Raw genomic sequence first — 19,176 nt, forward strand, 5'->3', positions numbered from 1 at the left:
TGTGTATAAAACTATAACTAACATTTTTTGCTTTCGTTTTTGTCTGATAGTAGCCTCCGTACTTTTCTGTGCTTTTGTGCTTTACACACAGAGCAAATTAAGTGCCTGCAAGTTACTCAGATGACAAAACCTCCCATAGCGCCCTGGCTCACACATGTGGGAGCCATACATCCTGTGGCAATGGCCATTGTTGGCACAGTTACATTTCCTTTTGCAGTTCTTCCCAAAGAACCCTTTTGGGCATGCTGAAGGGTGAGAGGACAAACGAAGAAAATATTAACTCACATGTCAACTTGCTAGAGTTATTGTTATATGAAGTCAGGAGATTGAGAAAGGTGAAATGTTTGCAATCTGGTTGAACTGAGACTAGAGAGATCTTTTTAAAACCACAAAGATGATTCTGTATCTTCTGCTTAAAATCCTACAATGACTGGTTATTGCTGTCAGGTCAAAAACACCTAACTTAGTGAGACTGGAGCCCCTACCCTTGCTGACCTCCTGTTGCACTGCCATTTCCCTGTCTGCCCGTGCTCCCCTCCGCTGGCCTCGGCAGGTTTCACAGTGCATCCCATGCCTTCCCACCGCCCCTCAATCAGGAATGCTCTTCTCCCACACTTCCCCTATTTTATATCTCCACATTTTGCAGGCTTTTGCTTAAATATCCCTTCTCCATAAGTCTCTCTCCCAGGCTCATACAGTCTGCATTGTCCTCATGGTCGGTCTCACCTGCAATCACGTGTTAGTATTTAATTTGGAATACCTACCAGTATTTGTAATTTACGGTTGCCTTGAACAAAATCGCAAGTTCCACATGGAAGCATCAGAATATTTTTTCTTTTTTGTTATCATAATGTCTGGTGCCATTCCTTTCAACTACTTAATGTATCTTTTAAATAAATAAATGAACATTGCTCACAAAAGATGAGTAACCAAAATGCCAGCAGGGACCTTACTGTACCTCAGAAAGTGAAGTAAACTTGGCTTTCCTAATTCCATCAACTATGAGAAGCTAATAAACTCCTCACGATCTGGCAATCCCTAGAGACTTACATCCTCATTGACTCTCTGCCTTCAGCTTTTGTGCCTGTACAAGCAGGTTTTTTTGTGTGTTTTATTAGCCCATGTAGGAATTGTGGCCTCTTCACTGGTTTACACACACACACACACACACACACACACACACACACACACTCTGTGCACATCGGTATTTTGTGACATTTTTATTCATCATTTCTTTTTTTCTTTTTGTCTCTATCTCCTCCCCTTTTCTTCTCTAATTTTCATCTGTCATTCTCCCTGGTTTCCCCAAGGAAATCTGTTGTTCTTCATTTTGTTATGCAGAGAAAATAAATTCTCCTAAACTCCTACATCTAAACCTGCATACATAAATGTAACTTTTTCCTCTGTAGAAGAAAAAGGCATTCTCTGTAAGAGGATTCATCCTGCTTAGATCACAGTTGGAGATTTAAGTATCACTCATTTTGTTGTTACACATGTCATCAGTCAAAACAATTGTACTCTTGTGTGTATGTATATATGTATGTGTGTGTGTGTGTGTATATATATATATATATATATATATATATATATATATAGACACAGCTTTCACAGCCTTTTACTTCTTCAGAAAAAGGCCATCATCTTGAAAAATATACATGTAACTTTCACTTAATTTCCCATTGGAAACCCCGAGAACTTAAAGAATCATCTCACTGACTGGCACCAGAGCTGTGAAGAAAATAGAGAAGATGAACAGGTAATAGAACACATGTTTTGTGATACAAATGGAGGGAAAAAATAGTTTGTCTTTCTATCAAGATAGATACCAAGTAATTAAAAGCTCAGTAGCTTACAGACCCAGGAAAAACTTCTGGCATGTTCCTAGTTTGTATAGCATAATCACTCCTGGGGGGATTACTGATAGGGGTAGTTAAAATAATGATGACTGAAGAAATTGCTAACAAGTTTCAAATGCAAAATTGTTTTAATTCTTAAACTCTAACCCTCACACTTTCAAAGCTACCCAGACAGACATTTTTGCTGTACAATTCTAACTAGCCCTAACGAGAAACAAACTGTATCTTCTATTTTGAAAACTGAGGAAAAATGCTTTTAAAATGTCATATACTTTTAATCAGGAATAAATATAGCTAAGGTTTTCGTGGGGGTCCCAATATAGTTTGAATTGTTAAAAATAAGATAAAATCAGGCATAAAACAGTTTTCATTAGTTTGTTGGCATTTTTGTGTTTAGTGCTCTATAAAAACAATAAATTGGGAAAATGTCTGTGACTTTATATTTTAATGTAAGAAAATACAGCTGTTGAGATAATTTCAGTAATCATTGTAATTGAAATTTTATCATAATAGGTTAAATGCTATAAAATTCCATTTATATAATCTTCTCCATTCATCCCCTGCTCCCATTCCAGGTGCTAATATGGAACTTGGCTTCCTATTCACCCTTTGCTTTCCGGCCATAGGCTACCATGAAAGGGAAAAAAGGAAAGAATAAAACAAAAAAATGAGAGACTGGCAACAAACATTTGTTGGGGCCTATATTAGTAATTTACATGTTAATGTTTGAGTTTTAATAGCAATTACAGAAGGGGCAATTTTAAAAAAACATACCTGTAAAATGAAGCTAAGGAAGTTTAAATAGCTTGCACAGTGTCTGGATTATAGCAAGTCATCAGTATAGACAAGCCAACACTATAATTTGACACTCCCTTATGAACTAAACTGTGATTATCATATAGTATATAGATTTGCCAAATACTTCATTAGACCGAATAGTCCAAAGATCCTGGGGAAGAAAACAAATATGTCCTAAACCATAGCTGGATGATGTAAAAAAAGGTCATAAATCTTTCCTCCCATGTTTTAGTCTACTCATTTGTCATACAAAAACTATTCCTATCTTTCCTTTCCACTGGGTAGAGTCTCACAATAATAAATGATTTTAACATGAAATCTTTTCGAAGAAATGGGGTTCTAAAAAGGTGCTATTACAATTAAATAACCTATTGTCATTTCAAAATTACTGCAATATAATGATTGAAGAAATTGTTAAGAAATCAAAGTAAATATTTTCATTATAGATTAATAAGTATATTGGGCTAGAAGATCTACTCAATGGGAAATCTTACTTCCTAGATCTCCATTGAAAGTTCTTTTTCACTTCTTTTGCTGCATTTGAAAAGCTGGCAATCTTAAAAATATAGCCAATGAATAACTGGTCTCTTCCACTTACTGTAGTTTAAAGGAATTTGTTTTTATTATTTTTATTTTATTTTTTTGTAGAGGCTAGGTCTTGCTCTGTTGCCCAGGTTGGTCTCAAACTCCTGGCCTCAAGTCATCTTCCTGCTTCAGCCTCTCAGAGTCTTGGAATTATAGGCATGAGCCAGCACCCCTGACCAATAGAAATTTTAAAGAAAATATTACCACTCTCTCTTTTGGTTAAAAAAATAATGAGCAATTATTTTGCATTTTCCCCAAATGGATTGTTCTGTTTCCATTTTTGTAAAAGGAATGAGAGAAGGATAGAGGGAAAGTGCAAAGAAGATAGAAGGTCTCCTTCCAGGGGTAGGCTCTCCTTTATTGCAACATGTAAAAATTTAAGAGATCCCCAAGGTTTTCTAAAGCCAAAGAAGATGCCATCTCATCTTTATTTTATCATTAAGCTCATTTTCAATATTTTGATATTAATTTTAGATCAGAGATATTTTATTCTTATGTGTTAAAGATAGATTTTTATTTTTTTATTTTTTAGTTTTTAAATTTATTATTGTGTAAAATATATTCATATTATTAGTTTTTTATTTAGTTTATTTTATTCTTATTTGAGATAGATTTTTTGTTTTTTTTTTTAAATTATGTTAGGGATCAAGTATTGAGAGATGCATATTTATCAATAAAACTTAAAATACAAGGTAAATATTAACTTATTAGTAGTCATGCAATAATATTTATTTGATCCCAATTTTATATATTTGAGTGTGTCAAGTTGCAGGTCAATATAGCTGGGGGTTTCAACACCAAGTTTTATTCATGTGTGCATTCATGCACTGGATGCTTCCCATGTATAGAAATTCACAATGAATAAGCATGAATAGGATCTGGCCAGTGAACTCTCAGTCTAGTAAAGAAGATAGAAAATGAACATAGTAAACTAATCCAATGTAAAGAGAGAGACATTTTTAAATCCACCCAAAGATAAATAGCTGTGTTAGAGTGAGGCCATCAAATAAAGCTTCATGTAATAGGTGGCAATAGGCCTTCAAGGTGACAGTTTAGCAAAAGGTACAAAGATGAAAAGTGCAGTGCATTAAGAAGTGAATGGTTTAGTTTGCCGGAAATAATAGGTTGGGCAAAGAGCTGTGGCTAGGACAAAAAGCCAAAGGATATATGGGAGTCTGATGGCCATTTAGTGACTGGGTAGGCTGTGTACACTTTATGTGCAAGGCAAGATACAAAGTTTTTGAGCAGCAGAGAAACAGGATCAGAGGGACACATGAGGAAGATCCTCAAAACCCTAACAAGTAAGCTTGGTTAAACTTTCTACGTTATCACTCGAGTTTTGCATCTATATCATTCAATAGTAACAACAATTGTGTTCTTCCCATATTTAGAGAGTTTAAAAGAACATCTGTTCATATCATCTTGCAAGCCAATCACAAAGACTAGGACAAAACATTTATATAAATAGAGCTCATAAGATGAATTTAAAATGCGAAAGAAGAAACAAAGATAGTTAATACATTTTATTTTATCACTTGGAAGTTTTAACTCCTGAAAGCATACCTTCATTTAAAATATGAAAGAAAGGAATTTGGGGCAGTATCATTTTTAAATCTTTGAACTTACTCATGAGAGCTGTGTATAAAAAAGTTAAACCAGTGTCATTGGCTGTGTTAACACATTTTTAAAAAGAAAAAGAACAAAAAACTATACAAAACCAAGCAGCAAACAGTCAAACAAGTTCATTTAAATTGCACTTTGTAGTACAAATCCTTTCCTTTTTTCTTCATTGGGAATAGCTTGTCAGGTCCTAATGATTTATTTAAATGGAGGGATTTTTATAGGCCTAGAATATTAGAATCCTTTATTAACTTTTACGTTCCATGGATAAACAGAAGACAGCACGTCAAGTTTCCTGGGGAACACAAAATCTCCTTTTTTAATCACATATTCAGTTTAAAACCTCAGCGCTTCATAAGCATTATTTATGCCCAACAAATAAATTGGCATCTTGTAGGTAGCAATTGCTTACTTTATTAAAACACTTTGGGGAGAACATATGTAAAGGGGTAGTTTAGGGTGCTTACCCAATTCTCAGGGTATCACTTTCATTACAAGAATGCCACCCCAACCTGCTGGGCAGGAGCAATCTCTCTTTCTTTCCTGGCACTTTCCTCCATTCATGTGGTCCCTGCAGCTCAATGTGCAATTGTGTCTGAAGATGTGATCTAAACAGACTGTCATGTGATGCCATCTTAGCCCGTAACTATGTAACTAAAAATCAAAATAAAACCCTTAATTTTCCTTAAAAAAAAACCACAAAAAACTATGATCCTTGAGCATAGTTCTTAAGGAAACTTTAAACAGGACAACAGCAAGCTATGGCTTTTAAAATAAAGCTTATTTTACTTTTTCCAATTATTACATTGGAATATTATCCCTAAGAATATTTAGAATCTTTAGGAATTTCTTTTTTAAAAAATTGTTGATTTGAGAATAAAAAAATAATAATCAATGTTACTGAAATTTTGATGCTTTTTCTTTCAGGATTTTTAAAGCAAAGTTTTGTTTTCTGAGTAAATCTTTTTATTCAAATTTAATACACACACAGAGAAGTACGCAAATCTAAATTATATACTTTAAACTTCTTTTCACATTGTAAACAACTCATGTAAATGTCACCCAGATCCAGACACAGAATATTACTAGCAATTCAAAATCTCAAAGGTGACTTGATAATTTTCAGTCATTAATTTCATATATTAAGCACTGTGATCTCTATCACTACAGATTGTTTTCTCTTTTTTTAAAACTTTTTATAGGTAGAATTGTAATGTATGTACTCTGCTGTCAAACTTCTTTCATGCAATATAATGTATGTGAGATTCATCCACATTGTGTATGTAAGTTTATTTTTTATGGTTATATGGTATTCCATTGTGTTAATGTACCACCATGTATTTATTTATCCATTCTGGGGGAAATTACCATATCAAATAAAGGTGGAGAGACTTGTATTCAGTTGTTTGAGGCTCATTCCATTTTAACTTTTGTCCCTGTTTCTAGGGTAGGGCCTTTATGATGCCCTAATTGAAAACTTGGCATTTTTACCAAGGCCTCTCTACTTTGGCAGGTGTGAGCTCCAGCTTCTGCTTCCCATGATCATGAAACTGCTGATAAATGTGCTTCATTCTTGAGGCTCTTAACAGCTATCCATTAATTGGCAAACGGCTTGAGGAGAGAAGCACTTGAGACCATCCTACTGGTCTGGTCTTCTCTTCTTTGCAGATCTTGGCCACTTAAATTATGACTGTCCTTGTTGCCCCAAACTATTTCTCTTCTGCCTTTGGTTAGCCAAAGCATCAGAAGTTTAATTAAGAAACATTAAAGTATTTCTGTTTTTCTACAGAAACATTTATTGATATTATGATTTGACCACTGCATAAAAATATTTTTCCTATTTTTCTGAACACATTCTAAAGCAAGCATCAAGCTTTGATATTATTAAAATACAACAAATAGGGGGAGGACAAAAAGAACAGCTCTGTTTTACAAAGAAAAGAAAAAGAAGCAGTGGACTGGCTGCAAACCATTACTTTTGATAGAGATTGACTTTGATCAGAATTGATTCGATGCTTGAGTTCTGTTGTTTAGATATATAAGAAAAACTGCTCACATTTCAAAGAATTTTGGTCCACTTAAGCATATTAAACAAGTAGTTCTCTGCATTATAAAAACCTAGAAAGGAATTATATTTTAGGGCTATTTAAGGTAAATTTTAACTATATAAAGTGATTTCTAGTGGAATTTTAATAGAAGAATTAAACGATTTCGGTCTTTCTCCCATTATGCTAATTTAAAGATATTTTTCAGCTCCATTTTCCTGTATTAACTTCAAGAGCACCCCTCCACCCTGCACTCCCACTTCTACCAGTACCTACCCAGCACTCCTTTATTGTACAAAAGGAAAAAATAAGACAAAAGATGATGGATTTGATAGGAAACTCTGAAGAAGTGACTTTGGCCCTACTTTTCTTGCAAACTTTATGTTAAAACATATGATGGTATTAAATATTGATAGTAAAATTTTCTACAAAAACGTAGTAAATTATCTAAAAATAAACGTGAATATAATAAAGTAAATGCTTTTACACACCAAATTTGTGCAAAGCAGTTCAGTTCTCTACAAATATCTTTTTCTTCCTCCTCATCTTCTTCATCTTTGTAGGTGGGAGGCAGAAAGGTAATAACATAATGAAGCTGTTGAGGTGGACTCTTGAATAGAAGACCTGGAAACCTCACAACTTCTAATTCCACTTCTTCCTCTAGCTCATCATCATCTAAAGCTAAGGCCATAGAGGAAAATGCGAGGTTTCAACTTGGTTAAAAGAAGGAAAAACTGTGCAAAGGTTGATAGAGAAATGAGAGATTTTGAACTAGACAGCCAAGGCAGGGGGTGACAGAAAGGTAAAATGCTTTGAGATGGCCATTTCAAAAGCCTATTGTAAATGAAGGTGAGAAGCTGCCCGCACAAAGTTAAAACTGTAGCAGAGAGAACAAAAGAAAATAAGGAAAGATCTTGGTCTGTGATGAGAGAAAGGGGAAGGCAGGTTAAGAAATATGTGGCCTCCATTGCTCCTGAAGAACAAGATGAGGATGGATGTAGTTTAGAAAAGACATTAATACAATAAAATCCTTCAGTGACTCACAGGTGGAAGTTTTTCTGTCATTTCCAATTCTGTAGGCTTCTTCACACTACATTCGTATGTTCCCACAGAATTAATGTAGTTGGTCATGACTATACTGACATCCAGACACTCATCCGCATCTGAGAAAATTTAAACAATTTCTGCTTTTAGGCATTGAGAGAGAAGATAGACCTTCGAAAATAATGGGCATATTTGAGTCTCTCTTGTGGCCTTTATTAATCAGTAACAATGTACTGCCACATAGAAAGCAAGCATAGCCCCCAATTTTTTCTCAAGTACACTCTGCCAGTGATTTCTCTTTCACTCATTTTCAAGTTTACTGAACATCATCTACACAGACAAGGTATTTCTGAGATTTTGTGAGGTTTAGATGAAGAACTTAGAATAAATTCAATAGTCTCAGGCTGTGTGCCCTTTGTAGAATGTTCATTCACTCCTGAATTATTCAACATATATGATAGAAAACTTATTCTGTGCATAAGTCAGCACAAGGTTTGTAGAGAATTTTAGAGATGAAAGAATTTTAGGCTTTGATTGCATGTGAGTTACTGGTTTATGACCAAATCTGGGTCCAGACTGTGATCAATATCTTCACAATACTAAAAGTTCATATATGAGCTTCTAAGCTTTACCTCAGCTTGTTGATGCCTTTTCCACTTGCATGGCTGTATACAAGTATGTATGTTCATATTATACAATCATCTCTTGGCTCATTCTGCTTAAGAGCAGATGGTACATGAAATTTTAAAAATGTTTTTGGCTCTGTTAATTGGATGTAATGTGGTAAGTGGCAATATACTCTACTGTGTTTAGTATATATAGATATCATAGTTGTGTGTTCATTGCTGTTATCTTCATTGCAAGGCTGGGGGAGCTGGGCTATCTGTCATCTTTGACAGAATTCTGAGATTTGTTTCTTTAAGCAAAGAAAAACTAATTTATCTTAGGCACTACGGTCTTATATAATTTGATTATTATTGGAATAGATATCAATCTTCTAAACTTTGCTTTGATTTTAAGAAAAATACAGTTCAAAATAATGATAATAATAATCACAAAATGAAAATGTTAAGATTAAACACAAGGTAAACTTTTAAAGTAAACTACAGTAATGACTATATGAGCTTTTCTTAATTGTATAAACAAAGTCAACAAACTCTACTCACTAAATTCAAACTGTTCTATATTAAAAAGAAAATACACAAGCAAAAATATCACCTGAAAGGCAAATGAACTAATTTTAGCAAGTAAGTTAGGAAACTGTAAATGACTCATTTTAAAACTTGCATTAGCTATATTAACAGCAGATATGAAAGGGACTCTGGTAAAGATTTGGACTGTGGCTTTTGAACTGACAGTCCTTTGCTCTCTAACTAAAAGAACTCATTCAAAATGCCTTTCAGTAACCAACTTTCTAATTCCAGTGAAGTTTGCCATGGGTGGTTTCTTTGGCAGTGTGCCTTCCAGAATCTCTCGTTCACCTTTAATATATATTAAACTGTACGAAAGGGATTATGGACCAATGAATATGATAATAATAATAGCTACTTTTAGTTGAGTAATTTTTCTATGTCGGCCACTGCACTAGGCACTTTACATTTATTACTTTTCTTAATTTCCCCACTAATCCGATTATTGTCGTCACTTTACTGATGAGGAGCTAAGGCTCATAGCAGTTGAAGTCGCCCAAGTTTAAACGATAGTAAATGGTAGAATCACACAGAAGTACAAGTCTCTTTAGTGTGAAAGCCTTCCACTGCCCACCCTGGCCCTCTGCCTCAGACATTTCTCCTCCTTTATTACCCCATCACATCAATTATTTCATGTTAAATCTCAGGAATTTAACATCACATCCACAACCATCTGAACTGATCTGAAAGCCTTCCTGACAACTGCATTTGTAGCCTCCTAAATAGTTGATGCAGAACTGGGCACAGCAGGTTTCTCCATTCTCACATTCCTCAAGATCTGAAGGGAGAAATAGCACTGCTGTTAGTGCAGAGGCAGGAATTTGATGATTCTATAGAAGCACTGATAAGCTTCACTTCTAAACTAAAGCTGTTTTACTTATCATTTTCTATTTATTAGGCCATGTAATACAGACAGTGAAGAAACCTTAACACAAAAATAAGGAGACCCACTTTTGGTTTATGTTTCCTCATGCTCCTTCTACGTCTGTTATTTATTTTAAAAGAATGTAAATAATCTCCAAATGCATTTATAAGCATAGGAAAATACATCCCTGCTATTTTTCCAGTGTAAACAGTAATTGGACTGAATAAACAGAGAAGTTGAAGAACAAAAAAACAGCTTAAGAAAAAGAATCCAAAAAATTCCATTTAGTGAACATTTGACAGCTGCAAAGAGGAGACAGTCTTAGACACTGTAACATGTTTGTCCTTCTAGAACTTTAGATCAAAGAGTGTTCCCAAGCAAGTGTTCCCAACTGCCTGACTGGGAAGACAAGTGGTAACAACAGTTCTGAGAGAGGGCAGAAGACTTATTTTAAGAATAATGTTTTAAATTATAGAACATTTTAGAGCATTTGTTTGAATATTTAGATTATACTGTGACTGGGATGAGTGAGGTCTGGGGTTTTTTCTTCCATCTGTGACATCATTATCCTGAAATGCCTTGTTAGATAAGCAATTTTCTAAGTAAGGATCTTTAAGCCTCTTTTAGCACTATTATTTCAGGATTCTACAATCCTGAGTGCTTCCTATTAAGATATAACTGCCCTGGGAAAATAGAAATACACCAGAAGATGTCAAATTGTAAGTTTTCAGTCAAAGGATAACCTATTTAACCTGAGTTTTGAGGCGATCATTTCTAACATAATTGGTCCAGGAAGTAGCAACAGAAAATTTGTCCCTGCTTTCCTTAGGTTGAACACCTGGGAATTATTTGGTCAGGGTTTTTTTTTTTTTCCACTCTAGGCCTTGGTTCAATTCAAGACCCTCTGTTTGTTGAGCTGTTAAGGTGGTTGGCCAGTCATTGCTGAGTTTACAAAATCCTATTATTCCATAACTACATAATCAGCCACAGATAAAAAAAACGGTCAGTGTCTCAATTAACCCAGGAAAGGGTATCGACTCAACAAAATGAAGACAAGAGAAAGAAAGGAAAGAAAATGCAATCAGTCAATCAAGGCGAAGGGTCACCATAAAATATCTAAATGAAGGTCATTTAGACATAAAGCATTCTTTTTCCCAAAAAGCGTCAAAAGCAGAGCTACTTGCAAAATTCTAAATGATATTATTTTTCTTCCTAGTATTAAATCTTCCTTTTATTAATCCTTTTGATTAAATAGTATGATGTAGAAAAAAAAACTTTAAAAAATCAATTTTCAAGGCTGGGCATAGAGGCTCATATATATAATCCCACAACCTTGGGAGACTGAGGTGAGAGAATCACTTGAGCCCAGAAGTTTGAGGTTGCAGTGAGCCATGATTGTACCACCTGCACTCCAGCCTGGGTGACAGGGTGAGACCTTGTCTCAAATAAATAAATAAATAAATACTCATTTCTAAAGACTATTTATTCACTGGTAAAAAGGCAATTATTCATTTGAAATGTACACATACATATTTTACTTATTTGAGAACAGATTAATGTCACAGATGCTTTATAAAAAACAGTCATGTATACAGGAAATCAAGAAATTTTCTTTTTATTTTATATTAGTATCAACTTTGAAAAAATATATATGAGAGTGTACAAAAAATCTGAAAACAAAGTCAGCCAGTCAGCACATAGTTAATTAGAACTATCCAAAGGCAAAAACTTATTAGAGCTTAAACCTGAGATGTGTTAACACAATTTGAAAGACAGGCATATAAAATACAAATGTCTGACAATAAAGTCGCTAAATTTAACAATTGGCCAGTTATTAGAAAATATTTATTATTTCTAATCTTATACAGTAACCATATATGGGGAAGAGATACAGAAGATCAAATTTTTCACTTTTGATGCTTTTCTAAAATCAAAGCTGAAATGCTTCATTGTTTTGCCTGGCTGCAATTGGTCCTCTACTTTTCATTAGGGCTAAAGTTTTATGTATGGATTAATTTCGGTACAATGGTAAAATGTTTGGTGTAATGGCCAATTTAGGAAAAGTATGATCATCAGAGAGGAGGATAATTAAAAGGGAAAATTAAGCATAACAAAAGAAAAGGAAATATTAAATAATATTGAGGAAATATTAAGCATAACAAAACAAAACAAACAAATAGGGTATCATTATTCCTGAATGATGACAAATCACTGCTTTCAGAACTTGGAAGTATTTTCAGAATCAGGACACATAATAATGTAGTTTAATACTTGCTATTCCTATTTATAGTCACAAGCAAATATCTAACAAAATAAAATTTAAAAAAAATTTAGAAAACAGGTGATGTGACAATTGAGTGGCAAGATATTTTAATAAAGACTTGTGATGTAGGAAGAATGGGGTTTCAGATGAGTTCCAAATGAGAATGCTATACATGAGACAAGCTAGAATAGCCCCAGAGGAATGTTAATAGAAGCAGAATCCAAAATGGATCATAAAATGATAGACCAAGGGACTTATTTTCAAACTGTGTGTGATGCAGTGTTGCTCCTTGCTATTTGAGAACAGGGAATCCTGAGACTTGTATGTTTGAAGGCTCTGGTGGTATCTGAGAAAGATTTTAAAAATCTGAAAAGTTTTTTTAGGAGCCTAAAGAATAATGTTATAGATGAAATGAAACATTTATTTTTTTATTTTTGAGACAGGGTCTTGCCCTGTTACCCAGGCTGGAGTGCAGTAGTGCAATCACAGCTCACTGCAACCTCAATATCCTGGGCTTGAGTGATCCTCTCAATTCAGCCTCCCAACTAGCTGGGAGTGCACCACCATGACTGGTTAACTTTTAAATTTTTTTGTGGAGATGGAGTCTCCCCATGTTGCTCTAGGCTGCCAAACTCCTGGACCAAGCAATCCTCCTACCTCAGCCTCCAAAAGTGCTAGGATTACGGGCATGAGACTCAGCGCTTGGTTTTGGTTTTCTTTTCATTGCTGGAAAAATGAAATTAACTTGAGCCATAAACAATATAACATTGTCATATTGACAGTTGAAATTTCACAAATAGGCAATTTTCTACATTTTAACCCTGGCAGATGCTATTGTTTTCTAGCTACAAAAAAGAACTTTGCTGAGTTGTAGTTTCGAAGAATAAAGAAAACACTAAATTTAGGTTGCAAAGCAAAGGTCTGGCAAATTTTCAGCTTCTCTTATCCAACACTCAAAAGAGGAATAAACAAGGAGAGCTATTAGGAAGAAAGGAAAAGACGGAAGGAAAAAAGAAGGAAGCAAGGAAGAAAGGCCTTAATTTTTTCTATGGATACAAATCTTATTATGGTAGGAAAAAAAGTAAGCATGTTTTTCATTAAATAATAAGATGTGAGGAAAGCAATTGGCTTCAATATGTTAACCACTGTAGACTCTGAGAACAATATTGAAAGCAATGTTGGATCAAGAAATACAATGACATTGTTTTGAATTTATAAAACCAGAATACTGCAGAATTTCCTGAGTTTCATTCTGTGTCATCATCCTGCTGAAGTAAAATGTCCTAAATACTTAAACCATTGATTTTTTTTTCTTAGACTTCAAGTTGTCTCTATCTAACCATATTGAGTAGCATGAAATGGTCAAAGTATTTTTTATTGTCATTTTTAAGAGAGGAAATGTTAAGCATAACAAAAGAAAGCAAGCAAATAAGGTGTCATAATTCCTGAATGATGACAAGTCCCTGCTTTAGGGACTTGGGAGTGTTCTCAGAACCAGGGCACATAGTAATGTAGTTTGATACTTGGTATTCCTATTTATAGCCGATATTCCTTTTTCTCAGAAATGTTTCGTTATGAAACAAGGTTAAGGTGGAATTTTATTTTCTTCATTTTCTCGAATGATATAAATTCTAATAATATGTTGAGAAAGTTAGCATTTAAAAATGAATTTGAGCTGGAAAGTCCAAAGAATGAATTTTTTTAAGCTGTCTTTCAGAATATAGCTACCTGCCATCCAAAGTTGAACATACACCCCAAACATTGCCAGGTTGAAAACCAATGCAAATAATTTAGTTTCTGCTTGAAGTACAGAACATTGGGGTATGTGATAGCATTTGTTGTTGAAATTACAAATTATGTTAAATAGTTGGCTAGATCATGGAATATTTTCCCGAAATAAATCTATTAAGGGGACATATTTCATGAAAGTGTTTTAAATTTCCTTTAACTTCAAGGTAAATATCTAAATGTAATGGTATCTTCTGCCAGGTACTCTTTCCTTTACATTTACTCAGTAGCCAAAGACACTCTTCCTCCTCAATTTATTTATCCTTACAGTTTGAGAGATATGGTTCATGTTACAGCAGTAAGTACTACAGATTAAAGAGCAAGATTAATCCAGAGCAACTTTTGAATGAAGATGGCATTTACCAAACATTACCTATGCATGTTTTTTCATCTGAATCAAGCTGGTATCCATGGTTACACGAACAACAGAGAGCACCAATTGTGTGTTCAGAGTGATGGGAACAACCACCATTGTTCTTTTCACAGCTATTGACAATTTCCAACTCAATCCCTTTCAAAAATGGGCAAAAGAGGATTATTAGCATAACAATAGAGAAACCTGAATATATGTCAATAATGGACACATTCTCTCTATTGAGAGGATGACAAACTTTATTAAAAATCTATCAACACTCTTATGTATAAAAGTAAAAGTCTTTAAGCATTGTAAATGCCTATACCATATTAAATACTAATAAACATATAAATAATATTGAGTAAGAGATACAGAAAGGTAATGATGAATCCACCACTGGTTATTAAACACTTACCTTAAAGGAAACATGTTTTGGGAATTCTTGGTATTTTCAGGATATAATAGATATAATATATACATGCACATAAATGTATTGATCAAAAATCAAATAGGTTGTTTGCCAGCTGACATTTCTGTTCTTGAGGTAATAGTGTGTTACTATTTGTCCTTCTTAGGGGCTATGAGCACATGAAAATACTGTTAAAAATATTCTTGGATCAAAAGTGTAAATGCAAACCCAATGATTTAGTTGATCATATGTTGGCTGAATCTTAATGGCGTTATGTTGAATAAAAGGTTACACACAGCTTGATTTCATTTATATGACGTTCCTGAGAAAACAATATTCCAGTGAGGGAGAACAGATCAGGTAGATGTCAAAGGCTAGAGATGAGGAATAAGTGACAAGCCAAGGGTAGCACAAGGGAATTTTCTGGGGTTGATAAAACGTTTCTTAATCCTGATTGTGATGGTGGTTACAGAAATCTATATATGTTTTAAAATTGATATGATTACGTACTGAAAATGTCAATTTTACTATCTAAGTAAAAAATAAATTAAGAGGAAAGATAACCCTCCCTAGTTTCCACATTTTCTCCAGTTACTGCCACATTGCCTAATTCTTAGCAGCACTTGATACCATTGACCATGTACTTCTCCCGACTTTTAAAATTTTGATCTCCAGAAAATCACATCATCCAACTTGTCCTTAAACCTTACTGGACATTCTTTTTTGGTCTTTCCTGTCTCTGTGTCACATTCTGGTTACTAAATGTTGACGTCTCCAGTCTCAGTTCTCACCTGCTTACTCCTCCAGACACCCTCCGTTTGTAGGGGACCCCATTCTTGCTCATGGTTTAAATACTGGCATTTCCAAGTTGATGAGTGGCTCACTCAAACTCTGACCACCATAAACTTCCAGACTTTTCTATTTACTTAGAAAATAGATAGAAACTACCTACATGTTATTTCTACTTGGCTCCTCAAACTTCATGAAGCAGAAATAGAACCCATGATTTCTAAACGTACCCTATATTTCACCTCAAAACTGGTTTTTCTATTGGACTCCACATTTTAGTAAAAGGCATTCTGATTCACCTGTTTTCTAACACCCCAACCCAAGAATTATTTCTTGATTTTTCTTTTCCTCATGTTCACATTAGCAATTCATCTCAGCTGTCTCTGCAAAATAATTTTCAAATCTCAAATCTACTGCTACTAGCTTAATTGAAGCCACCACCACAGCTCACCTGAATGACTCTAATCTTGCTTTTACAGACACTCCCTACTGTCCATTCCCTACAGAATAGCCACAGTAGTTTTTAAACAATGAAAATCATATCACATTATTATGTATTCAAAACCATCAAATGCTTTCTCATTACCTTTAGAATAAGAATCCAAACCCCTTGGGATGGCCAATAAGTCTTGTACAATCTGATTCTTCCCTTTCCCTGCCTACTGCTCTCACTGACTATCTCTACGCCTTGTTCATTCTTTTCCAACCCACATTGGTTTTCTGTTCTCTAAAATATCAAACTCAGTCCTATCTTAGGGTCTTAGTTATTACTGCTCCTTTTTCTTAGATCTTCTCATTCTGTATTAACACTATCATCTTATAGATGATAGGACACATTTCTTTGGTTAATTTCCTATTTGCTATCTCCTCTGTAGGAACTTAAGTTCCATAAAGGCAGGAGCTTTGCCTGACTCATTCATCATTATATCTACAGTGTTAGAAACAGCACCTGGCACATGGTAGGTATTTAGTAAGCATTTGTCGAATAAATCAGTGGGTCTAGTACCCTGGCATCACGCTCCCTCTGGGTGATAGTTAGCTAAAGGCAAACAATAGCTGTCTTCTCTAGGCCCAAAACTCCCTCTCCAGTTCAAAAAAGTCCCTGCAACTTCCTATCTTTTATGCTTGGTCTGCCTTACACATTTATATTTATTGCCTGTCTTGTGTTGATGTTAGAGTTTTGGTCCCTGGATTAGATTATATTTAAAATAATGGAAACTATAATAAATCTGTAATATTAACTGATTTTTTAGAGGGCAAGAGAGGTAAAAGTATCTATTTGACAAATTTTACATAGGCTTCTCTTTTTCTTGTGATTTTACCAGTGATATGGCATCAATACAGCTTTTAGACTGCTGGTGGTAATTCGATTTAAATATAAATGATACCATGGTAACTTCATTAAAGATATATGAGACTAAAAAAAGTACAAATTCAGATCTATAACTCCCTACTAGATGCAAGCTGAGATTTTGACTCCTTGATTCAGATGATAAAAAAATGTTTTTATTGTTGTACTTTAAAAATCATACTTAAAACATTCTCATAAGTAGCAAATATATTTTTTGCATAAGTTGTACATTAAATATGTGTGAAATGTGTTAAACTATATTACATATTGCTTAGTAATTTGGAGGAAGTGTGCTGTATGTGCAATTTTCCAATTTCTAATTATAAGACGATGATAGCTAATTCATAGTATACTGTGAGGATTCAACGGTTATGCTGCAAAGTGTTTTGAGACCTGCGGAGAAGAAATTACATAACTATAAAACACCGTCCTCTGAAAAAAAAAAGTGTCATTCCAAAATGTATTTTAGATGATGGGCACATAACTCATTGTTAAATATCACCATTCTCTAAACAGACTTATTCCGTCTACAGGTTTTGAAACAACTCAAAAGACAAGTTTTCACTAGGAAAGATTTGTATGTCAGTAAATATTGAGGTCTGGTGAGGACTGCAGAAAGAGCTTAGCTAAATATTCACAGAAGGGAAATAAATGTAAAGATAAACTTCTACCAAATGTATTCAACTCTAGAGCAAATTTCTTTCCCAAGCAAATTCTACAGAAAGCCTGTATGTACCTCGTAACTTGTTATCAGTAATGACCCCTCTTTCATGATAACTGAGGAAGCACCAGTCAGATTGCAAGAGGTTTAATTTCATACATTTGTAAAATATACTCATCCCCTAAACCTCTGGTCACATTAAGAAGCCAAAAGATTTAAGCCAAAGAAAAATTCATCCATACTTTACTTGGCCTGAAAGGACTCCTTAGGGCATTAAGACTGACTTCAGAAGAAGTTGTATCTTAATTTGTAGTCAAATTTCTCCCCCATCCTATTTAGTTTGTTCTGTAAAAGGCAAATACCACTGCAGCAAATATGCATTCTTTAAGCAATAAAAATATACCTACATCTTAAGAAGTGTAGATACACAGAATTTTATGTTGGAGAGAAGAATGAAGAATTTAATCACTCTAATAATATCCCTTCATGAAAGAGCTCAGGTAAGAAAGCTAAAATATTTTATTTATCACCATCTTTATTTGTTCCTTCATTAACCCTGAATATGGAGACATAACATATATAAACACATGATGAAGTTGAAAGGATATTATATCTGAAGAAGGAAGACTCAAGTTCAAATCCTAGTTCAGCCACTTAATAATATTCTGTCATTCAAATCCTAGTTCAGTCACTTATTAATTTTCCTGTCATTGAGTTCTTGACTTTGGCACCAATAGATGATTGATGAATATGTGAAGAACTGACAAGAGGCTCTTTGGGACTGAGACTCAAAATAATCATTTCTGCTTTGGCTCTACAAAGTGGGAAATGCCTACCAGTCATGCAGGTAGAGATGCGGAATAGTTAGTTTGGTATATTCACATATAGCTAAAAGGAGTGGAGTTACATAAATTTTACATTGAGAGAGGAGCCAGAGATAGAAAGAAATACGAGAAAAGTATAGTAATACAGAAGAGAAGAATATGTTTCTAGAATGAGGGTAGTCAGGTGTTGAAATCTACTGAGAGGTCAATTAAGATAAAATCAAAGAAACTACCATCCAATCTGGTAGCATAGAGGTCATGGATGAGAAGTGGCAGACTAGAGATGAAAACTTGATTAGTATGGGCTGATGAGGGAATGCAAGATGAGAAACAGGAGACATTGGCTATAGTCAGACATTAGCTTTTGTGAAATATGGACTCATGTGAAAGTACTTTAAAGACAGAAGATACTTGGCCACATTGTTATGCTGATGAAAATGATGCAGAAGAAAGAACCAATAATTCATAAAAGAGGGAGATAATTGGAAAAGCAAAGATCTTCAGATGTGAAGAGAGAATGGAGCCCAAAGCTCCATGGCGAAGATGACCTTCAACAGTAATAGGGCTACCTGCTTCATATTAATAGGACTGAAGCCTTTCCATGTGACTTTATAGGAGACTTTGATTTAATTGTTACCTTGGATGATAGCTTGCCTTTATTATTTGATGACATAAGAGACAAGATGAGGACAAAGGTCAAAAAAGGGTGATATAAAGCTTTGGAAGGGAAAGA

The 19,176-nt window shown here is 34.4% G+C and overlaps 1 protein-coding gene across 5 annotated transcripts in view; it reads right to left on the minus strand.

The window, feature by feature from the left end:
- The window catches only part of LOC119467420 (putative EGF-like and EMI domain-containing protein 1), a 558,651-nt gene that overhangs the window by 12,984 nt on the left and 526,491 nt on the right, over window positions 1–19,176 (minus strand). For 2 of the 5 annotated variants that reach the window (XR_005195958.1, XR_005195957.1), the window contains one exon: window positions 7,949–8,067. The exons of 1 other annotated variant lie outside the window; for it this stretch is intronic. Coding sequence is in view for 2 of the 4 variants with exons in the window: in XM_037729037.1 (XP_037584965.1) it covers window positions 5,346–5,493 (148 nt within the window). In the remaining 2 variants the exon portion in view is untranslated. Of the gene's footprint in view, window positions 1–5,345; window positions 5,528–7,948; window positions 8,068–19,176 lie in introns of those variants that run through there. 2 more of the 5 variants (XM_037729037.1, XM_037729036.1) reach the window with 1 other exon arrangement.

This window comes from Cebus imitator, unplaced genomic scaffold (assembly GCF_001604975.1).
Source record: "Cebus imitator isolate Cc_AM_T3 unplaced genomic scaffold, Cebus_imitator-1.0 Scaffold287, whole genome shotgun sequence".
NCBI classification, from domain to species: domain Eukaryota; kingdom Metazoa; phylum Chordata; class Mammalia; order Primates; family Cebidae; genus Cebus; species Cebus imitator.